Source organism: Cordyceps militaris, assembly GCF_000225605.1.
Source record: "Cordyceps militaris CM01 unplaced genomic scaffold CCM_S00001, whole genome shotgun sequence".
Lineage (NCBI taxonomy): Eukaryota > Fungi > Ascomycota > Sordariomycetes > Hypocreales > Cordycipitaceae > Cordyceps > Cordyceps militaris.
This window is the reverse complement of record NW_006271969.1, coordinates 1,674,096-1,690,751: the sequence shown is the minus strand read 5'-3', so window position 1 is coordinate 1,690,751 and position 16,656 is coordinate 1,674,096. Positions and strand designations below refer to the sequence as shown.

Genomic DNA, 16,656 nt, shown 5'->3' with positions numbered 1-16,656 from the left:
CAAGAAAATAGAAAAGCCATTATGCCCTAAACGCCATGTGCCGAGATAGACCAAACAGGTTAAAAAAAGCAAAAAAGTAGAAAAGATAAAAGGCCGAAAACTCCCAACCAAGCAACGCAAATAAGCCATCTAGTGAAGCGTATCGAGTCCTTCAGAGTGAACAAGGAGAGCCAACGCCGTACAAGGAAAAAGGCGTCGCACCAGCTCCCTTGGCTAGTCGTCATATACAATCATGCGCCATCTGGTGCGGACTATGAATCCGCGCCAAAGCAGAATGCTCATCCGTTCTTGGTCATGACTTACTCGTCATCAGCAGCCTCCGACTTTCTCTTCTTCTTCTTCTTCTTCTCGCCGTCGTCCTTGGGGGCAGCATCTTCGTCGTGCTTGCGCTTCTTTTCCTTCTTTTCTTTCTTTTCCTTCTTCTCCTTCTTATCCTTCTTGTCCTTCTTCTTCTTCTTGGGAGTGGCGCCAACATCAGCCATCTCCGCGTCCTCGTCAGCGTCGCCCAGGCCGTCCATGACCGATTTCTAGTAAAATTGTTAGCAAGCAGGTCTGTTGTGTACTCGGTTCGGGCAAAGAAAAAGCGTACCATCACATCGGCGTTCTTGGCCGGACGCTTGCCAGAGGAGTAAAACTCCAGGCGGTCCTCGACCTGCTGGCGGAGAGCTTCACCCCATCGGGTGGTGGGGTTCTCAGTGAAGCTGTCGATACGGGTGGCGATACTGCACTTGTTGGCGAGGTATCTGGAGATACGGCCCTTGTTACGCGCACCGGCCTTGCCGATGAAGCTGCTGTGGTAGATCAAGCCGTACTTGGGGGTGTTGCTCTTGGCCTTGAGCGCACGGAAAAGGGCCTTTTCGGCACCGAGGATCTGTAGGGTGGATGCGGGGTATTTGGACAGGTTGGTGAGCGAGCCGGCGTGGGAGATGAGGCGGGCAGCGACAGGAGTGCCAATGAGAGCCTGCAGGTTGGGAGCGACCTGGTGCATCTTGGTCTCCAGGTAGCCGCCAGTGGTCTTGCGGTTGTTGGCCTGCTTGACAACGGCGTTGGCAAGCTGAGTGATGATCTCGAGATCGGCGGGGAGGACATCAAAGCCCATGGAGACCTTGGCGGCATCGATAATAGCCTGGGCCTTTTCACCGTCTTCCTCGAGATATTGGGCCAGGTCGTCGCGCTTGTCGTCGGTCAGGGTTTTCTTGTCGCCAATGGCAATGACGAGCTTGGCATACGTCAAGTTGTCAGAGACAATCTTGACCAGCTCCGGGAAGTGCCAGCCGTACCATTCACGGACGCGCATGAAGAACTGGTTCACGCCCTTGTCCTGGAAGTCGAGGGTGGCACTGGCCTGGATGATGTGGTTGTCGTTCTTGGTGACGCTGAACTTGACCTTGGCACGGGAGTAGGCGTGACCCATACCGAGACCGGCTTTCTCGATATCGCCGGTCTTGAGGTCGCTCAGGAGTTTGTCGGCGTGCTGGCGGATGCCGCGAATAATGTCGGACACGACCTCAGAGGTGTCGGCCGTCTCGCAATCAAGGCCGGAGAACTCGCCCTTGATGGCACCGGCAAGGTTCTTCTCAGAGACGCCGAGGGTGATCTTGCTCTTCTTGCCGCTCTTGGGAAGGTTGAGCTCGAGGACAGACTTGAGGTACTCGGAGCAGATACCCTCGGAGACGAGGTTGATGTTTTCAAGAGCTTCGACGTGGCCACTGGCGGGAGCAAATGTATTAGTTAAAACAATCCCACGGCTAAAAATGGCAAATATGAGCCTTCATGGGAGTTGCATTACCGGAAAGGACTGAAGTTGACCAATTTTACCATTTTGCCAAACTTGGCCAGATCATTGGCCGCGGCCTGGGTTTCCTTCAACTTCAAACCCACAGCATCGGTCTGATGCACTATCTTAAAGAGGGCATAGCCCACGGGGGACTCGTATAGAGCGTAATCGATGTGCGACATCTTGACTTGTCGCTGGTTGCGCCGCAATTGAGTCGTAAAACAGGCGTCCTAACAGTTAAATTTGTTGTAGTCGGAAATTCGCTGGACGATTTTTTGCACTTTTTCTTCAGAGGAAAATTTCTGGAGCTCAAGCGTAGACCAATGAGGTGTGGTTGACCGACGAAAGTGGAACCCATCACGTGGAGATAGCTGGGTGGTTACTAGTTATCTCTCTGGACTTGAAGCCACTGGCACTTATTAGTTAGCTCAGGCCATCCTGAACAATCTATGGACTCTTTGGTGAACAAATAACCCATTTACTTTTTTTTCGACAAACAACTTTAGTTTCTGGGTTTCAAGATAACGAAAACAAAAACGAGTTTATGTTGTTGTGCAGCCGCACAAAGTGAGCGCGTTGCTTCTCAGCTTCAGCACCTAAACTGAAAAACGCCTTTAGTTGTCCGGCAATCCACCCCTCAAGTTATCATACTCAGTTTCAGGATAGGAGATGCAATTCTCCTGCCGTTTGAGCGCCTCAGGACCGCCAAGCTCGTCAAAGACAGTCTTGATTAGTGAGTCATCACCTGTCTTGTCAGCGCTGCTTTCCCACCACATACCACCACCCAGCCCGCGCTCCTTGATGAACTTGGCTTTGATCTTTGCGAGCTCCGGAGTGTCGTATGTGACGAGGGTACGCGACCCGGAATTGTGGCAGTACGTGGCAGCAGAATCATCATCTTTGTGCTCCTCTGCTCCCTCCAGAGGAAGCTTTTTGTAGTCGTACACGCCTTGCTCCCAGGTGCCCTGACCGACGCCTTGGAATGGTTGGCCAATACCGTCACAGTTTTCAAACGCGCGGCCATACAACGGCATACCAAGGACTAACTTGTCAGGCGCAACGCCATTTTGAGTATAATAATCAACCGCTGCCACAGTGGAAAACGGCGTGCAAGCGGGAAGGTCCTTGCAAGGGTAGAGGTTTGCCTGATGTCCACTGATTTGATCCCAAGAACCAGCATAGTCGTACGCCATCAGGTTCCAAAAGTCCAAGTGTGCATCCATACCCGGGATGTCGAGCTTCTGGAAGTTGTCGGGGCCGGCTGGGCAGGCCACGGAGAGCTCAAAATGATAATTGTCCGCGGCTCTTGCAGAGTACTCGTCCAGTTGCTTGCGGACCTCAGCAAGTAGCGCAACAAAGTGGCCGGCCTCTTCTGCAGTCTTGGGGTACTCCCAATCAATATCGATGCCATCAAAACCAAGGTTGCTGACGAGTTTGACGCATGATTTGGCGAATGTATCCCGGCCTACTGGGGTGCTCGCCGGTGCGGGGAAGTTGGAGCTATATGTCCAGCCACCAATGGATAGCAGCACCTTGAAGTTTCGGTTGTGTTTCTTTAGAATATTCAGCTGTTTGAGGCAGCCATAAATGTTTTTACCCGTGTCATTCCACGAGTCTCCATCCCAATGAATGTCAGTATCCGCCCAGCCATCGGTCATGAAGCTGCGTATCCGGCAGGTCAGTATGCGGGGTTGTCCAGCCAGCTTCGATCAACACTTACACCTCGCCATTTTCGCTTCGAACATTTGCAAAAGAATACAAGACATGAGTTAATTTCTCGACTGGGAGGTCCTGCGGGAAATGCTTGCGCGCATATATGGCCCTGCAGCACGCAGTAGTCAGCATCCAAATGCATTGTCCACGAGCGAGGGAGTGCTCCTCAACAGCCATACCAGTTGACGTAGTAGGCTACGGATCGATAACTCATCTTGGTGGGTGTTTTGGAATGCAGCAAAGAGTTGAAAGAAAACAAAAGCGAGGTGATGAGGACTGTGATGGAAATGAAATGGACGCGGGCCATGAGCAAGTGCGACGAGGCAGTGCTTGCAGTTGCAGCTTTCTGAGCGGGGTCCCCTCTTTGCGGTGTACGCATGCCAAGAACTACACGTAGCCGTCACTGTTGAAGTGAATCATCAGGATGAGTTGTAAGACAAAAACCATTAATTAATGAACTAATGAGTTATTATGCACGAATTAGGCTAAGTGACCTATCCAGTAGTACCGCCACACATCCTGTCTGTGAAGCTACAGGGTATCTAAATTTATATGGGTAGTTCATGTTGTTAAAAAGTATGAGTCCTTTGAGCACACACTGAAATTCCAGAAAAAAGATGCTGTTCTATAATGTCTATGTCTATGTGATGCTGCCCTGAAAGACCACAAAAGGCCTCTGGAATAACTACAAAGCCTGAGTGATGGATTGGCTAGTGGCCATACTAACTAGGCCGCCACAGCAGCCTGAATAGGCAACACTTGTACTTGGTTGTCTTGGGCAGCTTGATTTTCAGCCTTTTCCTTGAGCTCAGCCTGACGGTTTATCCAGCTCAAATACGTCTGCCAGCCGATGGCAATGAGGCCGCTGAACAGGGCGCGGTACTCCAGAGGCACATATGTCAGGTTGAAAGCCATGGCAGCTGGCCACACCTTCCACGAACTTTGCCAGCTGCGCGGGACAGTATCTTGCAGGCGGCGGAGGGTACCCGACAGGCTTTCGCCGGAGAGCAGAGCCTGCATGCTGAAAAAGTACGTCGGAAAGGCAACGGCAAAGGTGACTTGGTTGAAAGCTACCTTGGCGGCAACGGACAGCGCCATGGACTTGTAGTTGAAGTAACGGGCCAGTACATGGAACCTGAGCCTACAGCGTTAGTCTTTCTGTTCCCAAACGTTCCCGTGGATTCCAAAAGTCCCTTACCAGCGATACTGTGGGATAGCAAAGAGAGCGCCGATAAACGTGGTCCGCGTGGTCCGGACAGGGTCGTAGTCGGAGCCGCTGATGCTCTGCGCGCTGACGTCGGCGGCGATGAAGATGACCATGGCGCTCAGCGTCTGGACAACGTAGGGCCGCTTCCTCTGGGCCCGCCCAAACGCCATCGCGAAGCGGGTGAGAGGGCCGAGGCGCATCCATATCGGTGTGGGAGCGGCGCTTTTGGAAACCGTCTCGGCGGCGGCGACGGTGCTTGTGCTAGACTCTGCTGCCTTGACAGAGGGTTTGGGCTGTGATGACGAGTTTGCTCGCCACTGCTGCTGCACGCGTCGCGGCACAAGCAAGCGCTGTCGGAGGGGTGACTGTAGCAGAGAGTAGCTCATCGCGTCCACGGCTGCGCGTTGGGACGGAAAATGGTTGAATCCCGCTGGGTGCTGGTGTATGAGGTGAGAGTGCCTCGAGGGATAGTTGTCAGTGTTGAGGACCGTTTGGAACCTCGCCAATTTATTATTCAGATTCCGCGATTGCGCCCTCGGATCCGAGCGACCAGTCACACCAACCAGCACGACCCATATTTTGCCGGTTGGTTTTGGCCTGTGGCGGAAGGATAACAGGATAACACCATCGGCTTTAACCGGGTTCTTGGTAGAAGATGTGTTTGTAGTTGTACAGGAACAAAACGGCTAATAAAAGGTATGGAGATCCAGTGATCCGTTTATATGTGTTTTCTGTAAAACATACCAACAACAAGCAGCCATCAATCACCCTGAAGCTGTACGAATACGGATTGCGGATGCAGGCTATAAGCCATTCCACTGGGCGCACGATTGATTGTACATGCTTTTTAGTATACTTTGTAAATATCGAATAAAAATATACTCTACATCAAAGCAGATTTTAGTGACTAGAAACAGATTCAGAGTAGCATTTCGATGACAGCGCATTTTTCAGAGTACTATTTCAATAATACTGTCAGTTCAGCCGGCGCTCCGGGTTCTGCACCCGTCGCCAACTGCGCACTTCAAACATCGCTTGACCATCCTGGTACTCTTTCAGCCCTCCTCCCACCATCGATCCATCACGTCTACACCCCCGCGAAAATGGATGGCGTATGGGTAGCACGCCCCATCCCGGCAGGAAGCGATGACTTTCAAGAATCCATGCCGGACCGCGTCCGCCGGGTCGGTCTGGACATGGACGAGATCAAGCGCTACTACCGCGTCTCTGTCTCCCCGCAACGCCATCAGCGGCTGCGGGCGTTCCTCAGTACCGAGCTCGATGCCCTTTTCCGCCTCGACTTTGACCGGCTGTCCAAGCAGGACCAGGTCGACTTCCTGCAGCTCCGCAACTATCTGCAGCGGACCACGCAGCAGCTCCAGGCGGCGCGCGAGCTCAACACCCAGATTGCGCCCCTCTTCCCCTTTGCGGATATTGTCGTCGAGCTGTCCGAGGCGCGCGAAGCGGTCCGGCCTGTCGACGGCGCCGACTTGGCGGAAAAGGTCAATGCCGTCGCCAAGTTGGCGGAGCAGGCACGGGAAGACGTCGCTGCCGGCAGGATGAGCGCGTCCAAGACAGCCGCGTTCAAAGCCGCCCAAATCATTGCCGAGCTGCAGGACCATCTGGAAGAGCTGGGCGAGTTCTACGGCGCGTACGATCCGTCCTTCGACTGGTGGGTGGCGGCACCGCTCGAGCAAGCCGTCAAGGCAGTGCAGGAGCACAAGGCGGCGGTCGAGCACCACCTTGTCGGCCTCGGCCCCGGCGGCCAGGACGAAATCATTGGCCAGCCCATCGGGCGCGAGGCCCTGCTCGTCGAGCTCGAGGCCGAGATGATTGCGTACAGCCCCGAGGAGCTGCTGACGCTGGCCCACGACGTCTGGCAGTGGTGCGAGGTGCAGATGAAGCAGGCCTCGCGCGAGCTCGGCTTCGGCGACGACTGGAAGCGCGCCCTCGACCACGTCAAGACGCAGTTTGTGGCGCCGGGCGCGCAGCCCGCGCTCGCCAAGTCGCTGGCCCTCGAAGGCGCCGCGTTTGTCAAGCAGCACGACCTCGTCACGGTGCCGCGCATCGCCGACGAGACGTACCGCGCGCGCATGATGAGCGCCGAGCTGCAGAAAGTCGCGCCCTTCTTCCTCGGCGGCGCCGGCATCCTCATCGCCTACCCGCTCGCCGACATGCCGCACGACCTGAAGAGGATGGTGCTGCGCGGAAACAACCGCCACTTTGCGCGCGCCACCGTCTTCCACGAGCTGGTGCCCGGCCACCGCCTGCAGCACTACTACACGACGCGCTACAACACCCACCGCGGCCTGTTCTCGACGCCCTTCTGGGTCGAGGGCTGGGCGCTCTACTGGGAGATGCTGCTCTGGAACCGCGGCGACTTCTTCGTGTCCGCCGAGGACCGTGTCGGGACCATGTTCTGGCGCATGCACCGCTGCGCGCGCATCATCTTCTCGCTCAAGTTCCACCTCGGGCAGTGGACGCCGCAGCAGTGCGTCGACTTGCTGGTTGACGGCGTGGGCCACGAGCGCGCCACGGCCGAGGGCGAGGTCCGGCGCTCGTTCGCAGGCGACTACCCGCCGCTGTACCAGGCCGGCTACCTCCTCGGCGCGCTGCAGTTTGACACGCTGCGGAACGAGGTGCTGCGCGAGGGCCACCTGTCGGAAAAGCAGTTTCATGACGATGTGTTGCGCGGAGGCATCATGCCTGTCGAGATGATTCGTGCCCTTTTTCTCGACTTGCCATTGTCGCCCGACTATAAGCCTCAGTGGCGGTTCTATACGATATAGAGACGGGGAGACGGGGCGCGAATGACGCCTTCCAACCTGCTTAAATGAAGTATGTGTATATTGTGACAAAAGGAAATGTAAATAAGAGAGCGACCTGAGCCTGCTGCTCGTTGGATATAGTATACATGCCATGCAGTTCTCCAAGTGAGATTCAATTTCTCCTCGACGCCAACCATTTCCATGCGATATTTTCTTGTGATTTTTCAAAACATTTCACATTCATCCTCATCCAGCAGTCCGAGGCCGCTGTCCGGGCGCCGCCTGCGTCCCTTGGTCCCCGAGCCACGGCGCGCCAGCTCGCCGCTCAGGAGCCGCCCGGGGCGGACCACGGGCTCGCCCTCTCCCTCTACCGAGCGCTTCCGCTTTGGCGAGTGCAGAAACTCCTGGCTCATCTGAAGGACGCGCTGCAGCTCCTCCTGCATGGCGTCCATGGCAGCCTTGGCCTTGGCCTGCTGGTCACGCATCGCCGACTGCAGCCCGCCGTTGGCGACGCGCAGCCCGCGGACGGTGTCGTGCGACGCGCGCAGCGACTCGTTCACGCGGTCAATCTCAACGCGCAGCTCCATGACACGCGCGTCGCGCAGCGCGAGGCCGCGGCCATGCGCCTGGTTGAGGCGCACGACGTGGCGCGTGTGGCGGTCCTGCTCGTCCGACATGTCCTGCAGCAGCTGCGCAGCCTGCCGGACGGCCTCTGTCATCTTGGCGTCGAGCTCGGCAATGGTCTTGTCGCGGGCGTCGAGGGCCTGGGCGTCCTTTTCGCGGTCCGCGTCGTGGTCCTGCGCGGCGTGCGTCTTTTCGCGGTCCGTCTTCTGCACGAGCGCCTCGAGCTCCTTGACGTCGCGGTCGTACGAGTCGACGGCGCCCTTGAGCCGCGCGTTGGCCACCTCGAGCTCGCGGATGCGCACGTCGGCCGCGCGGATCACCGTCTCGCTGTTGCGCAGCTCGGCCGTGAGCTGGTCCATGGCCGTCACGCGGCCGTCGAGCTGCTTGCGCAGGCACTGCTCGAGGTCGTGGTACTCGTCGATGCTGTCCTCGCCCTCTTTGACGCGGCGCGCGAGATCGCGCAGGTTGGTCAGCAGCAGGTCGAGCACCGCCGCCCCGTGCGAGGTGAGCGGCAGCGAGATCTCGCCGGGCGTGAGATACTCGAGCTCCAGCCGGGCGGCGCGGAACCCCGCCACAATCGACGCGAGCCTCTGCTCGGCGTCGTCTCCGGCAAAGCCCATGTCGCCAATGGTGGCGGACAGGTGCTCGAGCGCGGCGGCACGGTCCGCCATGTCTTGCAGCATGCGCAGGATCTGCTTCTCGATGCTGTCAAGGTTGGCGTCCGAGGCGGTCGTGTCCATGGCCTCTGGGACGGCCGCGGACAAGCGCTCGCTGAGGCGCGCCTGGAAGCCCTTGTACGAGTCCAGCGTGGCCGTCAGCTTGGAGACTTCCCGCTGGAGCGAGGCGACGTGCTCTTCAAGGCTCGCGCGCTCAGGATCGGGGAAGCAGGCCTGCACGGCCGCGTGTGACGTTGGTGTCTGGGGCTGGCGGCAAAAGTGCGATGAGGGCGTCCCGGGTATCATGGGGCTTGTGGCCGGCGGCGTAAGGAAGGAAGAGCGAGCCCTCGACGGGGTGCTGACTTGCAGCTGTGCCTGCGTCGCATCACCAAAGTTGTCGCCGTCCATGTCCATGTCAAAGTAGTCCTCCTGAGCGAATGGGTCGCGGGCCGCCATGGTCCAGTCGTACGTGCGGCTCTCATTCAGCTCCGTGGGGGCGCGCTGGTCGAGCTCCTGCTGCAGGATCTCGATCTGCTTCTCGAGCTCCCATATGCGCTCCGTGTCGATGACGACGGTGGCGTTTTGCAGCTCGTAGATTTCGGCGTCCTTGGACTTGACCTGACTCTTGAGCTTGCTAATCTCGGTGCGCGAGAAGCGCAGCAACTTCTTCTTCTGCACGTCCAGCTTGTTGAGCATATCGCGGATCCCGCTGCGCCGCGCCTGTCGCTCGACCCGGCCTTCCTTTGTCTGGCGGATCGGGGCCAGGAACAGGTTGGCCTGCTTTCGGGACAAGCCGGTCGACGACGAGGCGGGGGCCGGGCTTGAGTTACGCAGCGGCGTGGCCGAGTGTCGGCGGCGGGGCGTGGTAAAGGCCGTCCGACGCATCATGGGCGTCAGGCCGGACGAAGTAGCAGGGCCAGGGTCGGAGAAGCGGACGGTGCGCTTTCTTCGGCCGGGCGTTTTGGGGGCGGCGACGGCGTCGGTCATCTCCTCGGCCTTGACGGAAACGGCCGGGGTGCTTCGACGAGAGCGCCGGAGGGCAATGGGCAGATGGAGATCCTCCATGTTGGCGTCCGACATGTTTGCCAATGGAAACCCTTGACGAGCTCTCCCGAGGCCTGTGAAATGGAGAGGGTAAGAAGGCGTGTGGGAGGAAGGAAGAAGAAGAAGAAAAGCTTGGGATGGCCCAGATAGAAAGTATGGCGCCCCTGTTTTTGTGGGCGATTGGCGACTGACTGAGCACAAAACAACGATAGCTTGCCTCTTCTTTCACAGGGACGTGTTCGCGCAGGACAAATACCTGCCAACTAACACGAGCATCTGCACGTTGTTGTCCCTTTGTTTACCTATTTCCTTTTTGGGGATGGCGCCCGGGCCTCTGTACCGGGCCGGCCCCGCCCATCAAACCGTGAATGACTAGGCAGCCGTTGGGAAACTTGCAAGGATTCGCGCCATCGCGGTACACCTAGGTAGTTATTGTGTTGAACGCGTCGCTGCTGTGTGACGGCAGTGACATGGTGACCATGGTTGTTGTTGTTTCTGCCTGAAGGTTGACGCGAGGTGGGCTGTTGTGCGGGCGGGGCCGACAACACCTTGGACGACTGGCTGAGGCCACGGAAAACAATCACCAGGAGTTGATATTCTAGGTTACTTGAATTATATATCAGCCATGGCTCTAAAATTATATTTCTAAACTAAATTCTGATTTCTGGACTGACTATTTGGATCTGTGCTAGCACATCCAACGGTCGCATGGTTTTGATTGGCCCGAGCAATCACTCAGCCCCGCCTTTATTATCCCGCTCTCCAAGATGGCCTCCAGCATTGATCAAGCATCTACATCACAACGCAAACGAAATCATCCATCTGTATATGCAAAGATCTTCGATCTGTCAGGGCTGAAATATCGGCCAACCAGGGAGACTGGCTGCTGCGCAAAGGATGCGATCAACCTCGGCCAATCAAGCCTCCATGGCTTCCACGGTCATCATGGGACACGATGTAGGTCATCGCTGGCACCAGTTGATGGCCTGAACTGGTCATCTTACTTACCACCAAAGGCAGCAATTTCGATTTCGCCCGCTTCTGCGCTTTCCGTTTCGTTGCTGCAATATTATGCGCTCTACACTTCCACAGTAATAGCCTTTGCCCTCGAAAACTTCAGCTGCGCAAGGTCGCTCCACCCACGTGTTCGCAAATCATCCCCACCGCTGCGCAGCATCAGCGAATAGAGGCGGCCAAATTGGCAATATTCCTGCCCGGCCATGTTGCCCCCCGGAATTGGCTGCCCGGCTGTAAGCCGGGCCTGGAACGATGCCCGCCTTGTCCGGGTAACGCGGCACAACGGCAGCCCGGAGAGCCACACCATGTGCTCGACTCCCCTGCCGCCATAGGGCCTGTCTGCCAGGAACCATGAGCCTCGTCCTATCTGGCGCTGCATACAGGCTCTTCCTATCGTGACCTTTCCGGATTCATCACCGTTCAGCAGCGTTAGTGTACGCCACACGCGACTTCGCGCATGAGGTTGGCCGAAGCGAGGCCAGGAATCTGTACCTATTTAGAATGTGATTGCCATCTCTTGTAGCTCCTCCGGCGTCTTGGCAGGAGAATCTCTGTGTGACCCAAGCCTTGCCAAGTAATTGTCCTTGATTCCTTCGTCTTGTTCGCAGAATGACAGCCATGAAGCTCACCATCACTGCCGCGGTTGGCCTGCTCTCGGCCTTGGCTCACGCAAAGCCAACAGTCGACGAGACCTATCCGTACACTGGCCCGAAGACGCCAATTGGCGACTGGGTGAATCCTACCGTCAAGGGCAACGGCAAGGGCTACATGCGCCTTGTCGAGCCGCCTGCCGTGAAGCCCGCCTCCTCGGACCCGACCAACAACATCAACGTCATCTCTCTGTCCTACGCCGGCAGCACGGGCGTCAACATCCACTACCAGACGCCTTTCGGTCTCGGCAGCGCGCCCTCTGTCCGCTGGGGCACCAGCCGCGACGCTCTGGAAAAGACCGCCAACGGCGCAAGCCACTCGTGCGTCGTCTCCTCTGTCGTATCCGTTTCTTCCCACTAACACGGAGAGCGCAGCTACGACCGCACGCCGCCGTGCTCCGAGGTCGCCGTGACGCAGTGCAGCCAGCACTACCACGACGTGCAGATCAAGGACCTCGCACCCGGCACGACCTACTACTACCAAATCACCGCCGCCAACGGCACTACCGCCTCGGATGTGCTGCACTTCGCGACGGCGCGCCCCGCCGGCAGCCGGCAGAGCTTCACCGTCGGCGTCCTCAACGACATGGGCTACACCAACGCCGGCGGCACCTACAAGCAGCTGAACAAGGCCATTGACGAGGGGCTGGCGTTTGCCTGGCACGGCGGCGACATCAGCTACGCCGACGACTGGTACAGCGGCATCGTGCCTTGCGAGAGCAGCTGGCCCGTCTGCTACAACGGGTCCAGCAGCCAGCTGCCCGGCGGCCTCACGCCCGACTACGACAAGCCGCTGCCGGCGGGCGAGATTCCCACGCAGGGCACGCCCAACGGCGGTGACATCTCGGTACTGTACGAGTCCAACTGGGACCTCTGGCAGCAGTGGATGACGCCCATCACGTCCAGGGTGCCGTACATGGTCCTGCCCGGAAACCACGAGGCCGCGTGCGCCGAGTTTGACGGCCCGGATCAGATCCTCGCCGCGTACCTCAACCACAACCGACCAAACAGCACCGCGCCCAAGTCTGACAAGCTCACCTACTACAGCTGCCCTCCTTCCCAACGGTGCGTCTCCCATCTCATAGCTTTGCCCACGCACAACGACGGCAACCCCAACTAATCCTTCTTTTTCTGCCCTGCAGAAACTACACGGCGTATCAGCACCGCTTCCGCATGCCGGGTGGCGAGTCTGGCGGCGTGAGCAACTTTTGGTACTCGTTTGACTATGGCCTCGCGCACTTCATCTCATTCAACGGCGAGACGGACTACCCCAACAGTCCAGAGGCGTCGTTTGCGCGCGACGTCAAGGGCGGCGAAAAGGCGCCCAAGGCGAATGAGACGTACATTACCGATAGCGGCCCGTTTGGCGCCGTCCGCGGAGACATTGCGCAGAAGGAGTCGTACGAGCAGTACAAGTGGCTGCAGGACGACCTGGCCAAGGTCAACCGGACCAAGACGCCATGGGTCATTGCCATGAGCCACCGTCCCATGTACAGCTCGCAGGTCTCCGCCTACCAGGCCAACATGCGCAGCGCTTTCGAGGACCTCTTCCTCCAGTACGGCGTGGACGCATACCTCTCTGGGTACATTCCGTGACCTGCTTCAATTGCCAACTTGACAATGCTAACCCGGCCTGCAGCCACATCCACTGGTACGAGCGCACCTTTCCTCTCGGCCGCAACGGCACGATTGACAAGTCTGCCATTGTCAACAACAACACCTTTTACGCCAACGAGGGTGTCTCGATGACGCACATCATCAACGGCATGGCTGGCAACATTGAAAGCCACGCCGAGCTGGCCAAGGCCAAGAAGCCTCTCGACATTACCTGCATCTTTGACCAGACCCACTACGGCTTCAGCAAGCTGACCGTTGTCAACGAGACGCTCTTGACCTGGAACTTTGTCAAGGGCGGCGACGGCTCCTCTGGTGATGACCTGACGCTGATTCGCAAGGCTGCAAGCCACTCAGCAACGTCCTCTTCCGCCGCGTCTGCTTCGACCCCCCGTGTGACCGTCGTCACAGAGACTGTCAACTCGTACACGACATACTGCCCCGGCCCAACAACCATCAGCGAGGGCACGCATACCTATGTTGTTTCCAAGGTACGTTTTTAGCGATACCCGGGGACCCTCAGACAAAGTACTCATGAATCATAGGCTACCACGTTGACTGTCACCGACTGCCCCTGCACGCGCACCTACACCAGCACTATCGCCGGAGGCAACGGAACTGCTACCGCCAAGACCTCCGTGTCGTCGCAGTCGGCCTCCCGCGCGGCTCCGTCGAGCAGCGCTCACACCACTGCGCCCGTCACCGGCAGCGCCAGCGCTGCCCACCAGCCAAGTGCACTCTGGTGCGTTGGCATTTTAACGTTTGCTGCGTTTCTGTTCTAGATGGCGCCAAGCGGGCTGATGTGCCAGGTTGAGGGAAACCAGCGTTTCATCTACAATGTTATAGAAACCTTGCCACTAGTGAAGAAACTAGCTCGATATTGTACGCTTTCGCGCCTGCCCAATCGATGCCAACATAGCCACCACTTCTTGATAACGGCCATCTGATATCAGACCGTCCCACCAGGGCTGGGAAAATCATACAATGCCTGTTCTCATCAATGATAACCACCGTAACTAGTGGCGTGGGGGTGGCATTTCGCGGTTCCCACTAGTTACTTACAGAAATCCCCATGTAAAATAGGTCGCAAGCGAGCGCGCCCGAGAAGCAGTCTCGGACTCGGACATGCATTGACCTGTACAATGCCCTGTAAATTTTTAAGCCGTTCGCCAATATTGCCCGGCCTCAGCGGCATTAACTATCAACGAACGCAGCAGGCTGGGGAATGGTAGCCTGCGGGCCTAAGGGGCAAAGCAACACACATTACCCTCCATCCCCTCACAATGCTCGGCCTCTCTGCATTGCTCAGATGAGCCAGCCATTTTTGCACGAGTCGATCAATATTGGAGTCATTGATACTACGTTTCCAAGTGGAGTAGAGCGACCATGTTTCGCTCAGTTTCTCTTTGGCCTTCATATGTTAGGTAACATAAAACAAGGCAAGTTGACAAATTCGGTCAGCCCCGCACAATGGGCTGAGCACCGCCTGGGCTTGACATTGCGCTAGGACTTTGTTGAAATGAACTGAGGTTATCGAGGCGCATACTTAGGCCCCTTCGGGAGCCGTTCCCGCGGTCTCCATGGATAGCCTCCTGCCGATTGTAGCGATCGACTCTAGTGCCGGTCCACAGAAGTTCCTCATAGTCAAGTATAGAAAAGGCGCAGTGACGCCTACCTGGGGGCCGCTTTGTCGTTTTCTATTTTCCGCTGGTTTATATCTTTCTTGACAACATGATGAATCAATTCTCACATAGTGGACGGTTGCTGGGCGCTTGCTGTCTGGCCCTCCAGATCGCGCTATGTCTAGCTGGCTGTGGCGGCCGCCTCCCGCCGTTGCTTGACGCCACCCTCGATGACCTGCGCCGGGGACTCGATGGAGGCAACTTCTCCAGTGTTGACCTGACAAAGGCCTATATCGCTCGAATCAACGAGGTCAATGAACAGCTGCATGCTGTCAACGAGATCAACCCCGATGCCTTGACAATTGCTGCCGAGCGGGACAAGGAGCGGTGTCAAGGCAAGGTTGGCCCTCTACACGGCATTCCCATACTTATCAAAGACAACATTGCGACCAACGACAAGATGAACAACACCGCGGGCTCGTTTGCCTTGCTTGGTGCTAAAGTCCCAGAGGACAGCACTGTCGCTGCTAAGCTACGCAAGGCCGGTGCCATTATTCTTGGCAAGGCGAACCTGTCTCAGTGGGCCAACTTTCGCAGTGACAATGGCAGCTCAGGTTGGTCTTCAATTGGGGGCCAGGCGACTGGAGCCTACTTCCCTGGTCAGGATCCTTCTGGTTCGTCTTCGGGGAGCGGTGTCTCGTCTTCAGTTGGCCTGGCCTGGGCTTGCCTCGGCACTGAGACTGATGGCTCCATCATCTCGCCCTCCCAAGAGAACAATCTTGTCGGTATCAAACCCTCTGTCGGCCTGACATCGCGATATCTTGTAGTGCCCATTTCAGAGCACCAAGACACTGTTGGACCGATGGCGAGAACGGTCAAGGACGCTGCGCACCTGCTCAGCGCTATTGCCGGTAAGGACAGCAACGACAACTATACATCCGCCATCCCCTTTGGTGACAAGGTCCCCGATTACGTGGCGGCCTGCAAAAAGTCTGGGCTAAAGGGCAAGCGAATTGGTATACCGCAGGGGTTGACGAAAGGCGAGTCGGGGTACCCTGCACCTGTTGAAAAGACCTTCCGCGAGACAGTTGAGCTTTTGCGGTCTAGCGGCGCCGTCATAGTCGACAACATCGAGTTCCCTGGGCTTGAGCAGCTCGGGCCCTCCAACGAGATTGTCCTGAAGGCTGACTTCGTCAGCGGCTTGCCGGAGCTGTACCTGAAAAAGCTTGTCGCAAACCCGAACAACATCACTTCCCTCGCCGATCTACAAGCGTTTACGCACAAGGACCCAAGAGAGGATTGGCCGGAGCGAGATACCGGTGTTTGGGACTCGGCGTTGAAGCTGGGATTCGGCAACGACTCGCCGCAGTTTCGGGAGGCATTTCAGAAGCAGCTGAACTTTGGCGGAGAGCAGGGTCTGGCTGGTGCTTTGAAGAACAACTCGCTGGATGCCATCTTTGCGCCTTCAGATTTCGTGTCGTCCATGGCCGCTCCTCTAGGTAACCCCGTCGTCACGGTGCCGATTGGTCGCATGCCTGATGACACGCCTGTGACACGTAACGGCTTTGGAAATTTGAATGCGACGGGCCCAAATCAACCGTTTGGCGTTGGGTTTGCCGGAGCTCATTTTAGCGAGGAAGCTCTCATCGGCATGGCGTACGCCCTGGAGCAGCAAACACACGTCCGCACAAAGATTCATCCGAAAGTCGTCCCCAGGACGGAGCTGCAGGACGTATTGGGAAAGTGAGACGAGACGGTGAAATAGCTTGAAAGTGATGTTTCTGGTTCGAGATATTTAATAGAGTGCCTGACTGGCTTTTCGATATGATGCGTTTTTCTGAGTCGATGTTGAGCATTTGTTAGTGGTGAGAAGAAGGACATGCTGGTTGGTGGCGTTGATAGCACCAGGCTAGTGGGGTAGCCCGCTAAACAGTGCTGAATAATCCACGCTCTTCAGCCCCAAC

The 16,656-nt window shown here is 57.1% G+C and overlaps 7 protein-coding genes across 7 annotated transcripts; 3 read left to right on the top strand and 4 right to left on the bottom strand.

Annotated features, from left to right (window-relative positions):
• Window positions 1–129: 129 nt before the first annotated feature.
• On the bottom strand, window positions 130–1,959 carry CCM_00486 (protein SIK1; the record flags this gene model as incomplete). The annotated part of the gene is made up of 4 exons (XM_006665646.1): window positions 130–208; window positions 304–527; window positions 590–1,748; window positions 1,790–1,959. The coding sequence occupies 4 exons, from the start codon at window positions 1,957–1,959 to the stop codon at window positions 130–132; spliced, it is 1,632 nt and encodes a 543-aa protein (XP_006665709.1).
• A 432-nt stretch (window positions 1,960–2,391) lies between these two features.
• On the bottom strand, window positions 2,392–3,704 carry CCM_00485 (endochitinase 1 precursor; the record flags this gene model as incomplete). The annotated part of the gene is made up of 3 exons (XM_006665645.1): window positions 2,392–3,439; window positions 3,498–3,599; window positions 3,670–3,704. The coding sequence occupies 3 exons, from the start codon at window positions 3,702–3,704 to the stop codon at window positions 2,392–2,394; spliced, it is 1,185 nt and encodes a 394-aa protein (XP_006665708.1).
• A 512-nt stretch (window positions 3,705–4,216) lies between these two features.
• On the bottom strand, window positions 4,217–5,539 carry CCM_00484 (integral membrane protein, Mpv17/PMP22 family, putative; the record flags this gene model as incomplete). The annotated part of the gene is made up of 4 exons (XM_006665644.1): window positions 4,217–4,631; window positions 4,689–5,341; window positions 5,442–5,466; window positions 5,526–5,539. The coding sequence occupies 4 exons, from the start codon at window positions 5,537–5,539 to the stop codon at window positions 4,217–4,219; spliced, it is 1,107 nt and encodes a 368-aa protein (XP_006665707.1).
• Window positions 5,540–5,800: 261 nt separating this feature from the next.
• CCM_00483 (X-Pro dipeptidyl-peptidase) lies at window positions 5,801–7,486 on the top strand (the record flags this gene model as incomplete). The annotated part of the gene is made up of 1 exon (XM_006665643.1): window positions 5,801–7,486. One exon carries the CDS (start codon window positions 5,801–5,803, stop codon window positions 7,484–7,486), a length of 1,686 nt encoding a protein of 561 aa, XP_006665706.1.
• Window positions 7,487–7,689: 203 nt separating this feature from the next.
• On the bottom strand, window positions 7,690–9,810 carry CCM_00482 (uncharacterized protein; the record flags this gene model as incomplete). The annotated part of the gene is made up of 1 exon (XM_006665642.1): window positions 7,690–9,810. The coding sequence occupies one exon, from the start codon at window positions 9,808–9,810 to the stop codon at window positions 7,690–7,692; it is 2,121 nt and encodes a 706-aa protein (XP_006665705.1).
• A 1,605-nt stretch (window positions 9,811–11,415) lies between these two features.
• On the top strand, window positions 11,416–13,852 carry CCM_00481 (acid phosphatase AphA; the record flags this gene model as incomplete). Its single annotated transcript, XM_006665641.1, has 5 exons — window positions 11,416–11,777; window positions 11,832–12,521; window positions 12,599–13,039; window positions 13,096–13,561; window positions 13,616–13,852. The coding sequence occupies 5 exons, from the start codon at window positions 11,416–11,418 to the stop codon at window positions 13,850–13,852; spliced, it is 2,196 nt and encodes a 731-aa protein (XP_006665704.1).
• A 949-nt stretch (window positions 13,853–14,801) lies between these two features.
• Window positions 14,802–16,439, top strand: CCM_00480 (glutamyl-tRNA(Gln) amidotransferase subunit A; the record flags this gene model as incomplete). The annotated part of the gene is made up of 1 exon (XM_006665640.1): window positions 14,802–16,439. One exon carries the CDS (start codon window positions 14,802–14,804, stop codon window positions 16,437–16,439), a length of 1,638 nt encoding a protein of 545 aa, XP_006665703.1.
• Between the last annotated feature and the right edge of the window lie 217 nt (window positions 16,440–16,656).